The sequence below is a fragment of the Heloderma suspectum genome, chromosome 4 (assembly GCF_057233095.1).
Source record: "Heloderma suspectum isolate Gila_16-S chromosome 4, 16-S_ref, whole genome shotgun sequence".
In the NCBI taxonomy this organism is placed as follows: domain Eukaryota; kingdom Metazoa; phylum Chordata; class Lepidosauria; order Squamata; family Helodermatidae; genus Heloderma; species Heloderma suspectum.
Genome location: NC_139461.1, coordinates 243002086 through 243023598, shown reverse-complemented (window position 1 = coordinate 243023598; position 21513 = coordinate 243002086). Strand labels below are relative to the sequence as shown.

The 21513-nt window shown below is 43.9% G+C and overlaps 1 protein-coding gene across 2 annotated transcripts in view; it reads left to right on the top strand.

The window, feature by feature from the left end:
* The first annotated feature begins 4893 nt into the window (after positions 1-4893).
* Positions 4894-21513, top strand: part of MLN (motilin) — a 29485-nt gene continuing 12865 nt past the window's right edge. The window contains exons 1-3 of one of the 2 annotated variants that reach the window (XM_084848316.1): positions 4894-4959; positions 7089-7175; positions 16428-16545. In XM_084848316.1, the coding sequence (XP_084704442.1) occupies positions 16429-16545 (117 nt within the window). In that variant the 5' untranslated portion in view covers positions 4894-4959; positions 7089-7175; position 16428. The remainder of the gene's footprint in view (positions 4960-7088; positions 7176-16427; positions 16546-21513) is intronic. The other variant, XM_084848315.1, reaches the window with a different exon arrangement.

Sequence of the window (21513 nt, the reverse complement as noted above, 5' to 3'; positions counted from 1 at the left end):
TTTAGGGGTTCTTTTGTGTCTTTCCATCACTTGTTAGGTAAAAAGTGGGTGTTCTATGCTCCTTCATTTCCACACCATCTGTTTGTCAGTTCCCCAGCCTGAGACTCTCGTGATGATTTGCACTCACAAGCATGAGCGGTACATGCCTACCCATTGCTCCAAAACAGTGGCTGGAGAGAAGTTGGTTCTCCTCCAAGAACCGCACCCTCCCCGGCCCTTGGCACTGAGTCTAAAAGCAACTGTTGCGAAGATACGAAGCTGCAAAAATGTGCAAAAGTGTGATTAAATAACTGAAAATGCCTCTCTGTGCCTCTGTAACTGTGCAGCTGCAAAGGGACGGGGGGAGGAAAGGGGCGTCACAGAGTGACGCAAGCACTACACATGCCTACAACACGCCCACTTCAGCTGGTCCAAAATAGGGCAGCAAGATTGTTAACAGGGACTGGCCTGCGAGCTCATATTACGCCAGTACTTTTCCAGCTGCACTGGCAGCCAGTCCATTTCCGGGCCCGATTCAAAGTGCTGGTGTTAACATTCAAAGCCCTTAACGGCTTGGGGCTAGGTTACCTGAAGGATTGCCTCCTCCCATATGTGCCTGCCCGGACCTTAAGATCATCCTCAGCGGCCCTTCTCCGTGAGCCCCTGCCAAAGGAAGTGAGGCGGGTGGCTACCAGGAGGAGGGCTTTTTCTGCTGTGGCACCCCGGCTCTGGAATGAGCTCCCTAGTGAGGTTCACCTGGCGCCTACATTGTATTCCTTTCGGCGCCAGGTGAAGACCTTTTTATTTTCCCAGGCATTTTAGCATTTTAGCTTTCTAAATTTTTATCTTTGCTGTTTTAAATCTGTATTTTAAACTCTTGCACTGCTGCTAGGTTTTATTGTGGTTGTATTGTTATATTGTGGTTTTAAAGTTCTATATATTTTAAATTGTTTTATTGTGTGTTGTTTGGTTTTAATTTTTGTGAACTGCCCAGAGAGCTTCGGCTATTGGGTGGTATAGAAATGAAATGAAATAAATAAAATAAGTGCGAAGTCAGTTTGGGGAAGGGACAGACAGCTCGCAACCACGGGGAAACCCGCAGCAAATGAAAAACATCGCAGCAAAAGGCCTCCTTGGAAATCCGCATTTTGCAGGAGAAAACCACAGGTAGCTGCGAAGCGGCAACTGCGTCGTCTTTCCCAAGGGACCTCGACTCGCAGCCGCCCCAAAATAAAAGGCTCATGTAGATGGTGCCCAGGAGAGAGGTGCGCCTATTTGCCCCACTCTAGCAAAAAGGCTGAGGAGGGCCAGGGAGGACTGTGCAGCCATGATGCTCATCCACAGCTTGGACAATTGTCCAAATGCAGCGACTGCTCTCTGAGCCTGTATTCTTTCTCTGGGCAATAGAAGTTATGCCCTAGAACCATTTTCTACGGACAGGAAGCTCCCTCGTATCAGCCTGGGCTATTTATCTATCCCAGTATTGTCTAGGCTCTCCAAGATCTTAGAGAGAGGTCCTTCCTATCACTCCACTACCTGATCCTTTTAACTCAAGATACCAGGGACTGAACCTGCTGAACCAAATACTTGAAGCAAAATCTTAGTTCCATTAAACTTAATAGTGGTCTTAGCATTGAATTTTATGAGCTGTGACTCTCCCTCTTCACAATATTATTGTGCTAATCCTCACTTGTTGAAAATAAGCATCACCCCACTGCAGTCAATGGATCCTCTGTCAGCAGGTGTGTCTTTCTTTTCACGAGCATTGGTTCTGCTTCGACATCAGTTGCACACATGCTGTGGAAACAGCATATGCATAGTCAATTTGTTCTCTGACATCTAATTGATACAAATAAGATTGATCTAACTATTTTCTTTTTATTTTAAAAACTGTCCCTCATGTTTCTGGCAGGCACATTTCTCTGGCAAAAAAAAGCAGGGGGGAATGATATGAAAGTTTTGTGCTTTCAAAGAATGACCTTTCCTGATAATTAATTTGCTGTTCTCAACACCATCTGCTGTCTCGCGGCCACATCCATCATTGCTGTAAAAAATTAAAACTCAATTAAAATGAAAACTGGTGTCACAAATTTGTCAGGGGGAGGCACAAAGTTCTGAGGAGCAAAGCTATTTGACCCCTCCTGGAGGTTTACAGCTGTGCCCACTTCACAGGATTTACGATCAACTGTAATAAATACAAAGGGCTCTGGGGAGTGCCTTAACTACCACCACATTTTTAGGGAGTGTTTTGATCAAACATGACATTATTGACTGGGATGATAGCTGGAAATTGGTCATAAAACTTGGGTGAAATTCCACAGTTGGCTGTGTTTGCATTGAGAAGCTATCAGCCAAAGCAGCAAAAGAAAACCATTTTAAATAGAGGTGAGCCAAAATTTCTCAGAAGACATTTTTCTGAGACCATTCTGAGATGTTTATTTTTCTTGCCTCCTATATTCTCCAAATATTCTCCACCACTGTCTCCTGCACAGTGCCCTGGAACAACACTAGGTCCAGGGCATTGTGAAGGATGCAAAATGGAGGCCAGGCTGCTAACACAACAACAAACTTTATGTGCTGATGGTGAGCCCCACCTCGCCAAAACTGCTGGCTCCTCCTCCGTGGACAAATTCAGTAAAATGGTCCCCCCCAATTTCCTTGCCTACAAATAGGGTGGAGAATTTTGAAAGGCCGTTTGTGCACAGCTCTTGTTTTAACTAGTCCATGTCTTGACCACCCTCATAGCTGGCCAACACAGAAAATACTTAATATCCACCAACAGTAGTAGGAATGTTCCTTGAAAGAACAGGTTGTTGTTTATTAGGGGGAGGAGGAGGATGATAGTTTTACCCCACTCTTCAGTGAACAAGGTTCCCAGAGTGGTTTACATAAAATCAAATACCATCACAATAAAATAATTAAATATTAAAAAACAAGCAAACGATAGAAACATGGGAAGCTGCCTTATGTTCTGCCTGGTCAGAACATTGGTCCATCTAGCCCAGTATTGTCAATAGTGACTGGCAGTGGCTCTCCAGGATTTCAGGCAGGATTCTTTCCTGGGCCTATCTAGAGATAGATTGGCCTAGGAAAGGATTGAACCAGGGACCTTCTGCATGCAAAGCACACGCTCTACCACTGAGCTATCATAATTTAAAAGCAGCATTAAAAAGTTTTTAGAATCCAGCATAAAATACATCATTAGGAGACCTGGACAACTAAAATTTAAACATCACCTGGCAAAAATAAAATAAAGACAGAACTGGGTTAATACTGCTGCAGTCATTAATCAAAGGTAAAGGTAAAGGTGTCCCCAACCAGTCGTGTCCGACTCTAGGGTGCGGTGCTCATTCCCGTTTCTAAGCCGAAGAGCCAGCGCTGTCCGAAGACGCTTCCGTGGTCATGTGGCCGGCATGACTGAACACTGAGGTGCACGGAACGCTGTTACCTTTCCCGCCGAGGCAGTACCTATTTATCTACTTGCAATTTCTTGCTTTCAAACTGCTAGGTTGGCAGGAGCTGGGACTGAAGATGGGAGCTCACTCCGTCACGGGGCACTCGGGTCTCGAACTGCTGTCCTGCCGACCTTCCGGTCTGCAGTTCAGCGTCTTAACCACTAAGCCACCGCGGCCCTTCATTAATCAAAAGTGACATATAATTTAGAAACATGTTTGTCCATAGCTTGGGCCATTGTAGTTATCTCTTGATGGACAAGCAAAGACAATCAGTAGTGGAGGCAGTGTGGGTTCTTCATCAGTCACATCAGACTCTCTGAAGCATGCAGGTGCACACAGAAAGTTCCACATGACCAAGCCTTTTCTATATATGAGCTCTCAGAGGAAGTGTGCTACCTTCACACTTTGAAACATTTCTCTGCAGGCCTCCGGACTACACAAACCCACTTAGACTAATGAAATGAAGAAAGCTGAGATTACAGTTTCAAGGATTTGGGCTTCAAAGGATGTTCTGGTTCAATGAAAGTATGAAGTACAGACTTGGAAGAACTACACATTTAGAGTAATTTTTACCACACATAGTTAAAAACATTAAATAGAAAGAATCCATCAATAAGAAGTTAAGTGTATGTCTAAGCAAAGCAATAAGTTAAACAAAGATCAGGATATAACTGATGATATGTTGAATTAACAATGTTTATTTGGCATATTCTATTGTATAATGTAAGTAATTTGAGTTATCATTTATGACAGTAGTAAATATGTAACTTTCAGAATCTGTGTTTACATAATTACAGTGTGACACCTCAATTTTCTCTAATGCTGAAAAATACGGATAAATGATGGGAAATACTTAAAAGCTGTAATTTTATACAATTCATGCAAATTGGTAAACACTGAAAGATTTGCTGTAAAACAAACACAGATATACTACCTATTGGCATGGAATTCTGCACAGCCTAATTACATATAAAGATTTAGCAGCTTAAGATATACAAGAGGTGGAGGTGAAGCTAGATGCTGAATGCTTAACCCTCAACCAAGCTACCCTAGAAAGGAGAGCATTATCCACAGGATTCATGGAAGCCCAGCCTGGAAGCACAGCCCATATAACACAAGGTAAAAGAAGGACTGGCACCAAAATTAAAGTGTCACGCTGTACTTACGTAAACATGGAGATTCTGGAAGTTTAATCTTTACTACTGTCATAAATGAAATACTCAAAAGGGAGCTACAACCAAGACTGACCAGTACCAATGGAATAACCCTCCTTGGAAACGCAGAACTCTTACAAATCCCAGCAAAACAAGAAGCAGTCTCTGCAACAAAGCCGTTTCTGTATTCCTATGTATCCAGTCACCCCAGTCTCTTCAAGGGCTGTGAGTACGAACAAGGGCTGATGATGTCATTAGGTGCTGGTGACAGTGGTTATATATAGGCCAACATCGTCCAGCAGGAGGGAATAACAGACAAGAGGAATCTCCGCAGCACTGATCTATAGACAAGGAGACAGCACATTCACCAGGTAAGCATTCTGCACATTCATTTCTATTTCTTCACTGGGGAAATGGAGTTTAGGGATCTCAAAAGGACCAGTACATTTCTCTGTATATGGGTATTTCATTGCATTTTATCGCCCAGAACATTTTTTCTGTAGCAAAGGGCTAGTGAACAGGAATGGTCTCCTGGGTTTTCCCCTTGTATCTGTTACTCTGTCTAATAAACTTATTTGTATTGGCTTGTCAAAAGGGTGTAGTGGGATGTGATCTTTAAAGGGCACAGAGAAGGAAGCCAGAGCAATAGCTGGTGTAGGGATAGAATCATAGAATCATAGAATAGTAGGGTTGGAAGGGGCCTACAAGGCCATCGAGTCCAACCCCCTGCTCAATGCAGGAATCCAAGTCAGAGCATCCCTGACAAATGGCTGTCCAGCCTTGTCTTGAAGGCCTCCAGTGAGGGAGAGCCCACCACCTCCCCAGGTAATTCCCATAATTCCCATAATTCCCAGGTAAATCCCATCCCCAGGTGGGATGTGCGAACCCACACTCATCCGGGATTGGCGGACACCTGCTGAAGTGCTGCCCCCTCTTGAGTCCCCCCCCCCGGACCCACGCTCCAGTCCCTACAAGTTCGGTGAGCCACCTGCACTCCCCCTGTGTCCCATCTGTGAGCACCTGCCATTTTGCCAAAGTTTTTTTTTTTTACGAGAAAAGGAGCTAATTAAAAATGTGCATATTTAACTATGCACACATTTGGGCTGGGAGAGCTTGATCTATGCAGTATTAAAGACATAATGCCTCTAATATTGGGTAGATTAAGCTTTCCCAGCTCAAATGTGTGCATATTTAAATTGCTCCTTTTTTTTTCATTTAAAAAACTTGGCAAAATGGCGGGCGCTCGTGGATGGGTCCAGGTGAGTGCGGGGAGTGTCCGAGTGGGGGCAAGCGAGGTCAGGGGCTTGGCGGGCACAGTCCAAGGGGAGCGAGGAGGGACTCCCGGACCCAGTCAGGTGTCCAAACCATCCCTAAGCTGGTGCACACAGATAAGAGCACTCTCTAAAACTATGAATCAGCCAAAGTTGGATGAAGTGGCAAGGACAAGCACTTGTGGGCCCTGAACCTGATGTAATCTGATTTGTGGAAGTTAAGATAGATATTTTGTAGTTCTTCTAAGGGCCTTCGCTATATGGGTCAATTTAACTCTATCTTGAGGTAGACTACAATTATTTTTACACCAATATTATAACAATGATTGGGACTCTACGACTGCATATTGTCATCTCATCTGGACCCTATCACTGTCTTGGTCCAATTCATGTACCTGATAAAATAAACCCTTGCCTACTAAAGCTTATGCCACAATACACTAGAGTCTTAAGGTCCATGGACATTTTCCTGCTACATACTTAGGTACATTTATTATGTGTATGGGCCACAACATTGCCCAGTGGATCTTCAGAGCAGCTTTTAAGATCACAATAACAATAAACACCATTAAAAATAATAACAACATTGCAATAAAAGCAGGGCCAGCCCTACCATTAGGTAGAGTGAGGCAACCATCCTAGGTGGCAGATGTTGTGGGGAGCAACAGCAACTCCCTGGCCGTTCCACCTGAACCCCCAGCCATTCCCCTCTCTTGGAGGATAGAGCCCTGCTTACATGGCCTATCCTGCACCCTGTAAGTTAGCCTGCCTCCCTTGGGTGTGGTGGAGGATGCTATCCCATTGCAAGTGTCAAAGTAACATTAAACTGCAAGTCCAGTTGGCTTCTGTAACATGGAGTGGAGTAGGGTGTCATCTTGTCCTTTTTCTCAGGTAGCAAAATGTCCCAGACCAGCCCTGAATAAAAGGATCACAATTAAGCAGAGGCTGGATGGCTACAAACTAGGGGTGTTGTAGTGGATTTCCTGCCTCAAGAGGAGGTTGGATTGCCTGCATCAGTGGCTTTTGGTATCATCCACCAAAGTATCCTTTTGGACCAATTGTATGGACTGTGAGTGGGAGGCGTGGTGCTAGGATAGTTCCACTCCTATCTGAAGGGCTGGCTCTAGAAGGTAGTACTGGGGCGTTTCTGCTTGATTCTGTGGCACTTCTGTCATGGAGTCTCACGGTGTTCCATCTTGTCCCCCATGCTTTTTAACATCTGTATCAAGTTGTTTGGTGAAGTCATCCGGGGATTTGCAGTGAGGGGCCATCAGTATGCTGATGTCATCCAGCTCTCTCCTCCTCATCTGAGTCAGGTGAGGCTGTGAAGATGCTGAACCGATGTCTGGATGTGGCAATGGACTGGATGAGGGCCAATAAATGGAAACTGAATCCTGCCAAAACAGAGGCACTGCGGCTGGATGTTTTCAGGGCCAGGAAAGTGGTGCTTAACCTGTTTTGGACAAGGCTGTTTTGGACAAGAAGAGCAGGTTCACAGACTAGATCCAGCGTTGTCGATAGGGTTGTTGTTTCCAAGTGCAAACAGATAACAAAGCACTGAATACTCACAGATCTAAGGACAAAGTTACAGGTTAGATTTGTGGACCCACATCTCCTCCCATACCTTCCTGGTAAGTTTGTGCCCATAGCCGCTTCCCTCTTGGGGGAACTGGCAGCTAGGGACAGGGGTATTTCCATCAGGAAAATGGCACAGGCAAATGGTTAACTGCCCCCTCCACCTGTATATTCCCAATCCAGACTGGGGGCCTCTGCAGTACTATTGTTTTAAAATTGTAAATATATGGAAATGCAATAACACATTTAAGATATTATCTAATTTGGCTGAAAGTTAAAGCTGACATGCGATGTGATGACACTGTGCTCAGCATTTCCCTTGCTCCACCACACTCTACTCCAGTGCAGTGGAGCAGGTAAATACTGAGCACAATGCTGTCTTGTCATGTATCTTCTTTAATTTACATTTCCAGGATGATCCAGACGTGAATTGGTGGCAAGCACCTGTTTATGGTAATACGCGGTTCAGCCCTAAATCAGCACCATCAGTAAGCATGGTACTTTACTGAATACAAGTGGACAGGTCCCTGCCCCAAGGTGCTTACATTCTAAAATATGAGGCAGGTGGTAAATGGGGAATGTTTCAGTTCCATGTGCTTACACTTGCTTACAGAAATTGAAAAACTGTAAATTGATGTCAGGTGGTCCACAGCAGAGGTGACTCAGGGCCGAACTACACATGACATTTGTCATGTAGTTCGTCCTTCTGTGGTTGATTTTTCTCTAAGTGAAGTGGGGGGACCCAGAGCCATGGTTCCAATCTGGCTCACCCCACCACTGCCACCAGCTGCATCAGCAGGTGTTAAAGAAAAATCAATAACACATGGGCAGGTTATAGATATTTTTAAGCAAATAACCAAACACTGTGACAAACCTCATGGCCCTTAATTCTAATGTGGCTGGAGGAAGGGGTGGGGGGAGAGACTAAACCAAATGTTTAAACAAAAGAGAAAGTGCTTTTCCTACACTCCCTTCTCTGCCTCAGTGCTTTCCACCCATTTTGTACTAACATGAATGATAACAAAAGAGGCCAGCAAAAGAGGATCAGGCCTCAAAGATGTCCAATTTTCAATCATACTTTAAAAAAAAATTATTGCTGAAGCTAGTTTACAAACAGCAAACACTCAATTCGCCTAGGGAGGCACCAAGCTGGAGCGTTAATGTATGAAAGACGTGCCCTGTTTGCAAAACAAGGATGGGGCATTCAGTGGACTTGCCAATCAAACAAAAGAAAAACTAGGGGCTTTTCCCTGATAGCAGAGAAATATTAAGGTAAATCAATCGCAAGGGAAAGATGTAACTGGGTTTGGAGCTCTGCAGTGTAATGCTGAAGTTATAAATAAAGAAGCACAAAAGTATAATTGTGCAAAGGTAACAGTGTATGAAAAAGAGAGACAGATCGTGTTATATACCCTTTCAATAACAGCAAACCAGCAATGCCACACTTCCCTGAGCCTGATGGTGCAACCAGCTTGAAGCAAAATCCATGAATTTACTCCAGGGCTCAGGTCCCTCGCAACAATTTCTGGGGATGACAGCTGCTCAGGAAATAGGGTTGTTGTTGTTTTTACCTGATGAAAAATGTCAACCTTTTGTCTTCATTCCTATTCAGGAAGAAATTTTATTTTAATCTTTTAGAAACTGGAAGTTTTCCGGTTTCTGGTGTGCTATGGGCATTGTGTCCATAGAAATGATGCACAGACAAATGTCTAATATAATGGAAACAATGCGCATCAACGTTTGCTTCAAAAATAGCCAAAACAATTGTCCTGAATTGTCAAGTCCTGCGGAAAAACTAAGCACAGCAATCGAGGAACAACAACAAAATGGGGGTTATTTGAGGCCACAGTTTGAAACAAATGAAGGTTGCTCAAAATGTTCCAACTAGGCACCGAAGCACTAATGTAAGGAAGAAGTGATGGTAGCGGTAAGTGATTTACTAATAAAGAGAAAATGCAAAGTGAACCTCAATAGTGATTTGCTACAATCTGTTGTTTTCCAGTTGCAAATGAGTGTGTGTGCGCGCGCGTGTGTGTGTGTGTGCCCTTGCGTGCTAATTGACACTAACGAGCCATTATGAACTGAATGAGCAAACTGCTGTTTTTTGCTTCCCCTGATTATATAGATACAGGTGCAGGCGTACCAGGATTCTTCACACATCTACAAGGAAAGTAGAGCCAGTAGCTAAGAGTCAGGGCCAGCCCTACCATTAGGCAGAGTGTGGTGGTTGCTTTAGGTGGCGGATGCTAGATGGTGTGGAGAGGGAAGCAGCAGCAGCAGCCCCCTGGCCAATCCCCCTGTTGGAGCTCAGGCAATATATCCTGCACCCCGTAAGCTAGCTGCTTCCCTCAAGTGAGGTGACAGATGCTGTCCTATCACCAGTGTTGAAATAAGATTCAAGTACTGGTCCAGAGAGGGGTGGGGACATTTTGTCCTTCACCTCACCCTTGAAAGGGTGTTGTTCAGTCTTGGTAGAAGCATAAATTCTACCAAGTACCTGGTAGAAGCATAAATTCCTCCCCAACAGGTCTCTGCCCTCCCCTTTCATGTGCATCTTGACAAGTGGCCATATTCCACTGTTACAGGAATAAAAGCTGTGTTCTCCTTGCTATCTGGCTACCGTAGGTACTGTAGATGTTTCATGCATAAACGAGTGTAACAAACTCCCGGTGGTCTTGGGATGATGTGAACCAGAGATGTGCTGTTGGTTGGGGGCAGTTGTACGTAACCCTTTCCCTGCTTTCCATTTCTCCATTCCAGTCCAAGCTGCTTTTCCACCTGCAGTGTTTCAAATGGAGATTTGCTCTTGCAAACATGCATTTGGGAACCCTTGGGAAGGAACAGGGGAAGCTACTTCTGGCTCAGTATTATCTGCACTGACTGGCAGCAGCTTTCCAGAGTTTCAGACAGGAGACTTTCCTAGCTCTACCAGGAAGTGCCAAGGATGTAACCTGGGACTGTTTGCATGCAAAGCAGGTGCTCTTCCACTGGATTACGGTCCTTCCCCAAAGAAGCACTGGGGGGGGGCAATTTGGAGCAGAGAAGCAACTGGTAAGAAAAAGGTTAGAATCTTTAGTCCAGTGGATTTAGAGCAAGGGTCAGCAATCTGGTGGCCTCCAGATACTTTGGACTACAATGCCCATGATTCCTGACCATTGGCCATGGTTTATGGAAGTTGTAGTCCAAAACAACTGGAAGGTGCCAGGTTGCCTTCCCAGTGATCTAGAGCCTGCCATGCCTCTGCCACTGCCCTCTGTGCCCAATAGTGGGCAGCAGACTACTCTCCCATAGTGCTGTCTGGCAAAGCCAAGGATATATGAAGCTCTTTTGGAGCTTCCTTGAAGTCCCGCCTCTAGAGACCTTAGACCACAGCACAGGTTCATGTCACAGCTTTGTCTTCCTTTGCATTGATCGATCTGTTTCCTCAGCATTACCACCTATCAAACCAGGAACAAGAGAACGGGTGATGCCAACTAAATCATATTTGTTTTATTTCCCTCATGGCATGATGCAGAGCATGTTTTGTGGCCTCTGGAAGGCTCAATGTGACAGATGTCTCAAAGGCCCCTTCCAACCCTACTCTTCTATGTTTCTGTGTCTGAGTGCCCCTGAGCTAGAGCTGTTCTGATTCTAAAATGGGGGCCATGTAATGAGCTGAGATGGACACATCCACGCAAAGTGTGCAGGGTACTGGGTGCCAGCATTGCAGCCGATATACATACAGTATATGTGCAGCTGAACATAAGCACCTTTGTTCATTTCATGAGAGGTATGCCATTCTGGAATATGCATGTGGTTACACAGCAGTGAGCTGTTAAGGAGAACCTGGGCCTTAGGTTTACAGCGCTTCTAGGTCAGGGGAGGGGTTTTTGTGTGTGGTGCATTAGCACACTTGACAGTCACAGTCCACTTACAGCAGGGGTGGGCAACTTGTGCCCCTTCAGATGTTTTGGGCTACATGTCTAACGTGTCTCACCATGGGCTATGCTGGCTGGGGCTGATGGGAGTTGTAGGTAAAAACATCTGGAGGGCTACAAATTGCCCACCCATGCTATAGGCCTATGGGTGGAGTGTTGACTAACTTGGCCCATTGATTCCATGGGTCTGCTTTAGGCATGATTAAGTCTGTATCCAACCCTTAGTTTGCAACAAGGAGGAACAAGGGCCAAATTAGATATGATGTTAGTTGCTTGATTCCTTACATGTACCCATATGTGTATGCAACCACGTACCTGTTGTGGTACATGTTCCTTTGCTTGTCCATATTTGGCCAGGATCTAGATGGGACTTGATTCAGGGTTAGAACAGCAGGCCTTGCCACATAACTACATCAGAAACTTCTCATATCCCATTTGTGTTCTTGTGTACAGTCAAAAGAGTAGCTACAGTGCTGTCCTTTTCTTGCACTAACATTACAGCTGCAGCACCCATGCGCAGCCTGGGATACCCTACAACACTAGTGTAGATGGATGTGGGCTCAAGGTGCCTGTGTGCAATAGCAGGTGTGTGCTTTGGATGCACTGAATTAACATGCCTCCCAAAACTCCATATAGAAGCACTATCAAAATTCGAAGTATAAGTACCATATAAATGACATCATGCTCAGCTCTCTTTCATCTCCCCATGCCCTAATACATCTGGGCAATAAATGTGCCAGAAGAATTAGTTTTTAGGTGCTGCACATTATTAGTTTCAGATTCTGCACAATGTTATTGGTACATAAAGGCTTAGTTGGAAGCTCAATCTGACCCAAGAGCAATACTTGAATAATGCCAAAAGCACTTTTAAAAAAATTAATTAAGTCTCAGGATAAAAATGAGCACAGCTTCTAAGTACTTGGACCATGCGTCATTAAATTTGTTCAAGAAACAGCACTTAATAATTAAAGGGTTCTTGAATGTTTACATAAATCCTCCTTGTGATGTGGTAGTGCTGTCCAGTCAAGTTGAAAACTGGTTTAAGCAGCCCCTTAAAGTCAGGCTCCTATAGAGTGGGAGTGACAAACCACATTCTTCTCTCTGTACGACCTATCAAGGTTTATTAAGGAGTTCAGCACACCAATGGGACTTGACCAGATGAGCTTATTAGGTCTCTTATAAAATTAGGGACTGACACAGCTGTCTGATTCTTTTTCCCCCTTGATGAAGCTTATGGAGGAAAGAAAAAAGGGGAAATTATAATGATGATGATAATAACAGTAAAGCAATCTGTTTTCCTGCCAAAATTGGGAAACCTTTCTTCTCAGGAAATTGATGGTAAGGAGGAGGAAAGCTGTAAATCCCTCATGCACGTTGTCTTATTGAAATGCCCGGATTTTTGAAACCCCACTATAAAACAACAGTAGGGCTTTGACCCTAGCAACATTGTACAGTAATGTAAAACTCTTGGAGGCTTGGTTATAAATTCAGCATGTTTTTTCTTAATGAGAAGCCAGTGGTGTTGGTCAATGGTTAGGAAAGGGAATCTTCTGAAACCCCTCAGTCTTTTTTTCAACTGAGGGAAGGAAGTGCAATCTGCTAGCTAGCAAAGAAAATGCAGCCAAGGCCTCTAGGTCCTTGTCTCAGCTCAAAGCAATGGGTCCATTCACCTATTATGCCATTATGCATTCCTTCTATGTCAGGAAATGAGCCCTCACATTTCCTGACTTCCTGGTAAGCCATAGTTTGCCTCTCCAAACTGTAAAACTACAGTCTGTGCTTGTCCACCAAAAAAGAATTGGAAACCGTGTTTGACATGGGTTTGCAATTCTAGTTTGAAGGGCAAGCACAACACAGAGTTTGTTGATTCAGATATAATGGCAAACTATGGTTTGCCTAAACCTGGAAGAGAGGGAGGATGGAGGGGGAGGAGGGCACACGCAAACCCATGTGAAATGACTAAATGGGCTGGATTTAAGTGTGGTAGCATTTCCCCACCCCCTCCTTCCTGTGGCAGCCCCTCCTTCCCATGGCAGCCCCTCCAGCCCCTGAAAAGGCTACACAGAGAGCCCAGAGACCCTGCTAAACGGGAAGATCTGTGGTGTGTGGGGAGAGAAGCAATCCCCCAAAATATGGCAGACCTTCCTCTCTCAGAAGGCTGATCCAACTCAATGTGTATGATTTGTTGCTTGGAGCAATGTTCTTCAAACCAATCTTAAGCATTACTCAGAAACAATCAGGAGTTCCTTGATGAGAAAATCAGTATCGGTAATGGCAGACCAGTTTCTCTGAAGGACGATCTGTCCACCCCTATCCATCTTCCCCTGAATATTATTCATTCATTCATTCATTTACATGAAATTATTCTTGGGCCGCCTTGAAGTGTAGATTAGTACCAGTGATTAGTATCTGAAAGAGTAATAAAGGAATAAAGCCTTGGAAAGAATCCTCGTCATCTGTGTCCTGAGTTGGCTATTAGAGGGGACTGCAAGAGGCAGCTAGGGCGCTCCTGACAGCTAGCTACTGTCAAGAGTGCCCTAGCTGCCTCTTGCAGTCCCCTCCAATAGCCAAGTCAGGACACAGATGACGAGGATTCTTTCCAAGGCTTTATTCCTTTATTACTTTATGACTCTTTCAAATACTAATCACCTGTGACTAAGCAAGGAACAGCACTAGGGAAAGATAGCAGAGTAGCCTAAGCTCCAGGTAAGGCAGTTGGTTCCCGTTTGAAGGAGAACCATGGGAAGACTCTGAACTTATGGGCTAGGGAGAGATCCTCCCTCTTTCCCTTGGGTCCTTGGGACGCAACCGTTGTTTGAGCACCAAACGAGCGGAGCGCCTCCTTTCAGCGCCCTCCATCTGTCATCGCTTCCTGTGTCTGCGCCGAGCGTCCAGCAAGCCCCCCTCCAGCACTCTCTCACTGCCAGGGTCACTATCTCTCTCAGGAATGCTGGCAGGAGGAATCTCTGCCAGCTGCTGTGCCTGTGAGCGATGAGCAAGCTCCTCTCCCATGGATTGCTGTTCCTCCTCAGAATCAGAACTGCTCCGGGGCTCTATGGGCTCAGTTTCCACCCTGACAGCTACTAGCAAATTATTTTGTATACCTGGCCAAACATAACAAACAGACAAACAAAACAATTTGCTGGTAGCATCTGGAGTTTCCTCCCCCATTTTTTGCCATTTGTGGTGCTATCCCTCTTCAAGTGAGAAGGGCCTCTGTTGATGACCTCAGAGTGCGGGCACGCTGGTACAGGTGAAGGCAGCCCTGAATGAACAGCTGCATGGAAGTGCTGGGTGTTCTAGGGCAGTAGCAGGCAGAAAGCAGATCTCCAGATGTTTTGAACTTCAACTCCCAGCATTCCTGACCATTGACCATGCAGGTAGGGGTTTCAGGGAGTAGAAGTCCAAAATACCTGGAGATCCACCTTCTGCCCACCCAGTGCACTTTCCTACAGCTGTGCTCTAACATTGCAGCCAGTACAATCATGGGTACATGCTCAATAGGAAATTGAGGAAACAGAACTGGCTGACATCTCACATGTTGTTAAAGTGCCCCCTAGAATGTACACCTAGATTTCTCTGCAATGTGCTAGGACTCCAAAACAAAAGCATGGGTGCCTTAACAGAACAGTTGATGTAGGAAGGATTCCTTTAGAAAGCTACTGGGTTAGAGAAAATAATCCTATTCTCAGCTCAGAGATGCATGTTTTCTAACGGTCAGAAAAAGGGGATCCAGCTGCCTGTCGGAAGGTCATTGCTGATTCTCAGCTCATAAAGAGGGCATTTTACATCATTGTCTCTAAAGGCTAAAAACAGAAAACTGGTTCCCTGTTTAGACCATGAGAAGCACTCTAAATAGAGCAGAATATATGATGGCTGATTATTAATAACCATGTTTTAGTTATTCAGCTGGTCAGCTAAAATAATGGATATATTTGCAATTTATAGACTAAACTGCACACCATTTGGAACCACTATTGTATTACTTAGGACCTTGCTGGCTGGAACTGAAATACTGAAGTAATGTAATGGGAAGCAATTTGGACAGCTTTAATGTATGGGAATAGACAGATTCATGGGGAATAAGCCTATCAATGGCTACTAGTCATGATGGCTGTATATTACCTCCAGTATCAATACCAGTTGCTAGGGAATACAAGCGGAAGGGTGCTGTTGTGCTTGTGTCCTGCTTGTGGATTTCCCATTGGCACCTGGCTGGCCAGTGTGGCAACAGAATGCTGGACTAAATAGGCCTTTGGTCTGATCCAGCACAGCCCTTCTAATGTTCTTAAGTTCTTTTGTAGTATCTGGTACTACATCTTTCCCTTCCTTTTTTAAAAAAGTGACCTCTCTCTTTCCAGTGGCCTTTCATACATTCATATGCCAGACTGTAAGGAGTCAGAACAAGTCTATATATAATAGCAATTCAGGGCAGGGGATTGATGCTTGAGTACTTCTGGAGGTACTGATACAATTGATGATATGACATTATTTCTGCACCTAAGACCAGCCTTCCCCAACTTGTTTCCCTCCAGATGTGTTTTTAAAAACTGATGTCGCTGCAAACCAGGCTGCTAACATAACTTGCCACTAGGCCCCAAGTGGGGAGACCAATGTGGGCTCAAGTTCTGGCTACATATGACCTGCAGAGGACTAGGAGACCTATAGGAGAGCTCCGCATTCTCAGAATAATCTCAGTGCAGCAGTGTTCTAATGCCAATGTGTTGAAGGCCAGGGTTAAAAGTTTTGTGGGAGGTTATTTGTCACTTAGAGTGAACTGCCATGATCACATTCTACTAAACTAGTCAGAGGCTGGGCCTAAACACTATCATGGTGGGAAAGACTGTACAAACCTAGACCGAAAAGTGAAACTGTGGTGTCTGGCAAGTCCATAGACCAGACTGCTCCAACCTGGCACCCTCCAAATGTTTTGGACTACAACTCCCATCATCTCTGACTTTTGGCCATTCTGGCTAGGATGTAAGGAAACTGATCCATCTGATGTGACCTCTCCCTTCATGTGTGTGTGTGTGTGTGTGTGTGTGTGTGTGTGTTTAATTCTCTCTTATGCTCCAGGATGGTTCCAAGAAAAGTGATGGCAACTCTTCTGCTCCTGTGCATGGTAGCCATGCTGGCTAAACAGAGTGAAGGGTACATCGCTTTCTACAGTCGCGAAGACTTCAGAAGAATGCAGGTTAGCCTCCTTGGAAATAGTATGCCAATGGCCAGGACAAGCCATAGCTCTCTAGAGTATATGCTTTACAAGCGAACAGTCCCAGGTTTAATCTCTGATACCTCCATGTAGGGCTGGAAAAAAACTGCTCTCTCAAGCCCCAGAGAACTGCTGTCACCAATGTAAGCAATACCAAGCTAAATGGGCTAGTACAATACGATATGATACGATACTTTATTGCTTAAAACTATAGGCCGCCACAATGTACATTAAAGAGAGAGGGAGAGAGAGAGAAGAAAAAAACAGTACAGTCACATATTTGTATATACATAAATTCATACATCCAACAGAATCATCCCTAGTAGGCCGTTTGGGCTTTGGCATGTATTTTCCTTGCTGCCAAGGCAAATTTTGCTACGTGGGCAGTGGTGAAAGCATCAGTGCCAGAAAGAAGGACACATATCTGTTCAAAAGGTGTTCTATTTAGGAGGCTCTGGGAAATAATGGCAAGAAATTTATGCCTAGGATGGCCATAGAGAGGGCATCTTAGTAAGTAATGAGAGACATCCTCAACCTCCCCAGACCCACAGATACAGAGTCTCTGATGGACTGGGGTATTGCCAAATCTTCCCTCCAAGAAGGCAGAAGGCATGCATTGTAGACGCAATGCTGTAAATGATTTCTGTAGTGAGGCACAGTCAGAGTTGTAAAGTAACTCTCCAGACCAAATGATGTCTTATATAATGGGTACCAGCAAGAATAAGGCATTTGTGAGATTGTAACCAAATCCATCCACTTAGAATAAAGTTTTTTTTTTTCTTTAAGCCTCTGCTTTACATTATCAGAAGGGACAGAAGGAAAGGACTCAGTATCAGTTCCATAAGCTTGCAACATAGGTTTGGTCAGGTTTACCCAAGACTTTTGGGATGGGGTCTGAAGTTGCTCTTGAAAGCATTTTTTTGGAAGGCTGGAATCGCTCATATGGGTCAACTTGAGCCAATACAAAGCGAAAGCAGTATAAATAGATGTTTTAATTGACATCAATCCTACTTCTGCCCTTAGAAGGGCCCCAGGTGTACTCCGGGGGACAGTTAAGAGAGATGTCATAAAAGAGTTCTGAACCACCTCAAAAATAGTGGCATTTGTGTATCCCCATACCTCAGCCCCATACGTCAGTTGTGAAACTACCTTCTTCTGAAATATCTCAACTGCAGGGGCAACCAAACTTCCCTCTTGTGATCAAGAGAACTGAAGGAGAGATTGAGTAGACTGGGATGATTTCAGCTTAATTACATCTAGATGTTGTCTCCACGAAAGTTGGGAGTTGAAATTAAGGCCCAAGTATCTAAAGTTGTTCATTTGTTCAATGGATTCATTGTCCAACTTCCACATATGTGTTTTCCTTTTCTTCCCAAATACTACAATTTTAGTCTTAGCATAGTTAATAGACAAATGCTCTCTTGTGCAAAATGTACTCAACTTTCTCAAGAGCCTTTGCATACCAATTAATGTAGTGGAAATCATTGTGATATCATCCGCATATAGGAGGACTGAGAGTTTAACATCCTGAATAGAAGCTGGGAAGCATTCCAAATCACTCAGTTCTTGTACAATGCTATTAATATAAAAATTAAAAAGAAAAGGGGCCAATAAACATCCCTGACGCACTCCTTTATCAGTTGGGATGCTTTCTGATAACAATCCATTCGCCCCCAGCCTAACTCTAAGAGTAGTGTCAGAGTGAAGCATTTGGATTAAAAGAAAGTCTTCTATCAATGTTTGTGGCAGATAGCTTTTGCCACAAACGATCTCTATCTACAAGGTCAAAGGCTGAACTAAAATCCACAAAAGTAACAAATAACTCTTTTCTATCATGCTGAGAATATTTCTGTATTAGGTGATGGAGAACAAAACACTGGTCTATTGTAGATTTCCCCTTTGCAAACCCGGCCTGTTCTTCAGCTAAAATCAAGTTTTAATTTATACTCTAATTTGTATAAAAGATATTTAGTATATAATTTTGAAACAACATTAAGCAGACTGATTGGTCTAAAATTAGAGCCTCTCTTGTGAATAGGAACAACAGTGCTCACTTCCCAGCCCTGGGGGATTTTTCCATGCTGGTTTATATAAGTAAACATTTTGGCAAGAATTGGGCACCACCAAGTAGAATTAGATCTAAACAATTCACCAGGAAGCATATCCTCTCCAGGGGCCTTTTTAGGAGGCAGGGAGGCAATCAAATCATGCACTTCATCCCAGGTTACTGGTTCCCAATCAGGGCAGGAAGAGAAAGACAAAAAGATCCCTGCTGTGAAGGGGATCAGATGGGGTCCCAACAAAAGATTGTCTAAACAAGGCTGGAAAGTGAGCTTGCCACTGTGAGGAAGTAATTTGATTATCAATAGAGCCATGATGTCTCCTTGTCCCTTTTGTCACTAACATCCAGAATCTATCTAGTTGAATCTCTTTCTAGAATTGCCAGCCCTAGCTCCATCCAGGATTGTCGTACATACTCGTTCTTTTTCTGGCACAGGAGATTTTTATACTCTTTGCGCAAGCTGATGTAGCCAGTAAAATTTTCTAAAGAGTCTTCTTGCCTCAATCTCCTGATTGCTCCTCCCAGCCTACGTTTCTGGGCAGTGCACCATTTATCAAACCAGCCTTGACTAGAGTGCAGGCCTGGAAAAGGAGCTTTAGTAGTGACCACAAATGGTCTACGTTCTTTCACTATTTTTCCATAAGTTCCCAGGGGGTGCAGGAAGGTAAAAAATTCCTCTCTCAAAGATAACATCTTGGGGGTTGGTAGAAATAAATTTATTTCTTCTTGCAGCTTCCCAACACAGTCTTTTTTCTCCCTAGGTTATTAAATTATTTGCAGAAGTGAAAACGAGGGGAACTTTTCCAGTTGGTAACAAAAGACACATCTGAATTGGCATGTGATCACTCTCTGGTGTGATTTTAAAATTGTTGAAAAAAAATACAGCCAATTGTGAGAGGATCATAAAATCTATCACACTCCTGCCCCTTGGGCCAATATATGTATATAAGTTTGAATCTGGGTCTTTATCTGTCCCATTACATATATATGTAAGTGAAACTTAACAACAAGAGCAAAGAGGAATTGACCAGCTTTATTAAGCCTCAAATCCTCAGAATTTCTAGTAGGGAGAGAAGCTAGATCATCTGAAGTAAGTCCCATTTTCTCACTGACTTTACAGTTGTTTTGTCCTATTCTAGCATTCATATTTATTTTTATTTTATTTATTAAATTTATTAATATCACCTGCTATCAAGATTTTGGGGTCAGCCTGTATTTCAAATAGGGTGGAGAGGGCCCGATCAAGTTCATTCCATATGGAGGTATCTTCATACCTTGAATTCTGCAGGGGGGAATATACATTTACTAAAAAAAAAAAAAAGGTCAGACCTGAAGGCCAATCCACCTGAAGAATTAAGATGTTACTACTATCACTTACATCAAGCTGTAAAATATTTGGGTTATTATCCACTGAAACCATAGTCACTAGTCCGCCCCGGGCACAGCCTCTACTATCTGATAGCTGGTTGGGTATACACAGGGTATCCTGGAAAAGTGGGAACAGTCGTAGTGGTAGCCCAGGTTTCTTGAATAAAAGGAACTTCAAACTGAGTGCAAAATTTTTTAAAATTCTCATCTACCAGGTTGGAGGCCCATCCTGCAACATTCCAAGAGCGTAATCTAATAGAAATAGTAATGCCAACCTGTGGAGAGGAAGATAGTCAGCATGGACCAGCCCTCTTAATGCTGACAGCGGCTTGTTTGTGGAGTCCTGTTGCTTCAGATATAATTCCGCTATCCCTATCTCCACATGGCCTGTCTATTGCTGGGGACTGAGAGGGTGGAGTTGACTGCTGTTCGCATGCGAATTCTAGCCCTATGAAGTGTCCGTCAGCTATTGGCAAAATTGGCAAAAGCCCCCCTATATGTGAGGATAGAGTGCACAGTGGAGGTTTTAGTGAAGGTTGTTTTTATCCCAAAATTAGGGTAGTCAAAGGACAAATCTTCAACATCCTCTATGTCAAAAATTGACAGAAAACATAGCCCTATGTCACTAAGGATTTGTAAAAAATAATACTTCTTTTCAGTTTGAGACAATTCGCTGCTTGGCCTTGAAAAATTACAGAAGACCAGCTGGTATTTTAGAAGTGTTATAGAAGGGTTTGCTGCCAAAGGCAATTTAGTCGTGCAGATAATTCCATCTATACCTAGGCCTCCAGGCGGGGGAGAATCATTAGGTAGTAATTTTACATCAGCTGGGCTGAGTGACAAAAGGTCGGTAATTGCTGCCTGTGGGGGTCCTCGACTACTGGGGGTAGAGCAGGAAGATGCAACAAAGAGTTTTTCTTCCTCCAAGAGCTCTGAGCCATCTTTATCTTGTTAGGGCTATCATTTTTTCCCTGAACTTTGTTGTCCATGAGTCTGAACAATCTCTTAAAATTAAAATGGCTATTAGAAGTACTGTAGCAGGATGGTAGCTTCTTTTTTCCCTTGTTAGGTTTACCACCCCTGCAGGAATTTTTCTGAGTCAGGGCTTCTCTCTTGGGTCTTCTCCCAATTTTTGTCTTGGCATTGCTAGAAGGGCTAGGAATTGTTTCTTTAGCTCCCAGTACTGTGGGCTCCCTCGTTATATCAGCCCTCGCTTGGGTCCCTGTTGGAGCTTCTAGGGGATCAGCTTGTGTGCTGGCTTGAACACAACTTTTCCTACCAATATCACACTTTTGTGAGGCAGAACCCATAGCCCAAAGTAACTTAAGAGAAGGATCTAAACCCAGACCCATTAGGTCTCTCAGAATTTGCTTAGATTCTACATTTCATTGTTTAATATCTGAAATATCTCGTAGGAGGAACTGCAACGTATTTGCAAATAGCGTATTTTGTGTCCCCATGACGTCAAGGCAAACTGAGTCCAGGGAAGGTTTTAAAAGTGCCTGGGGGCTTAAATATTC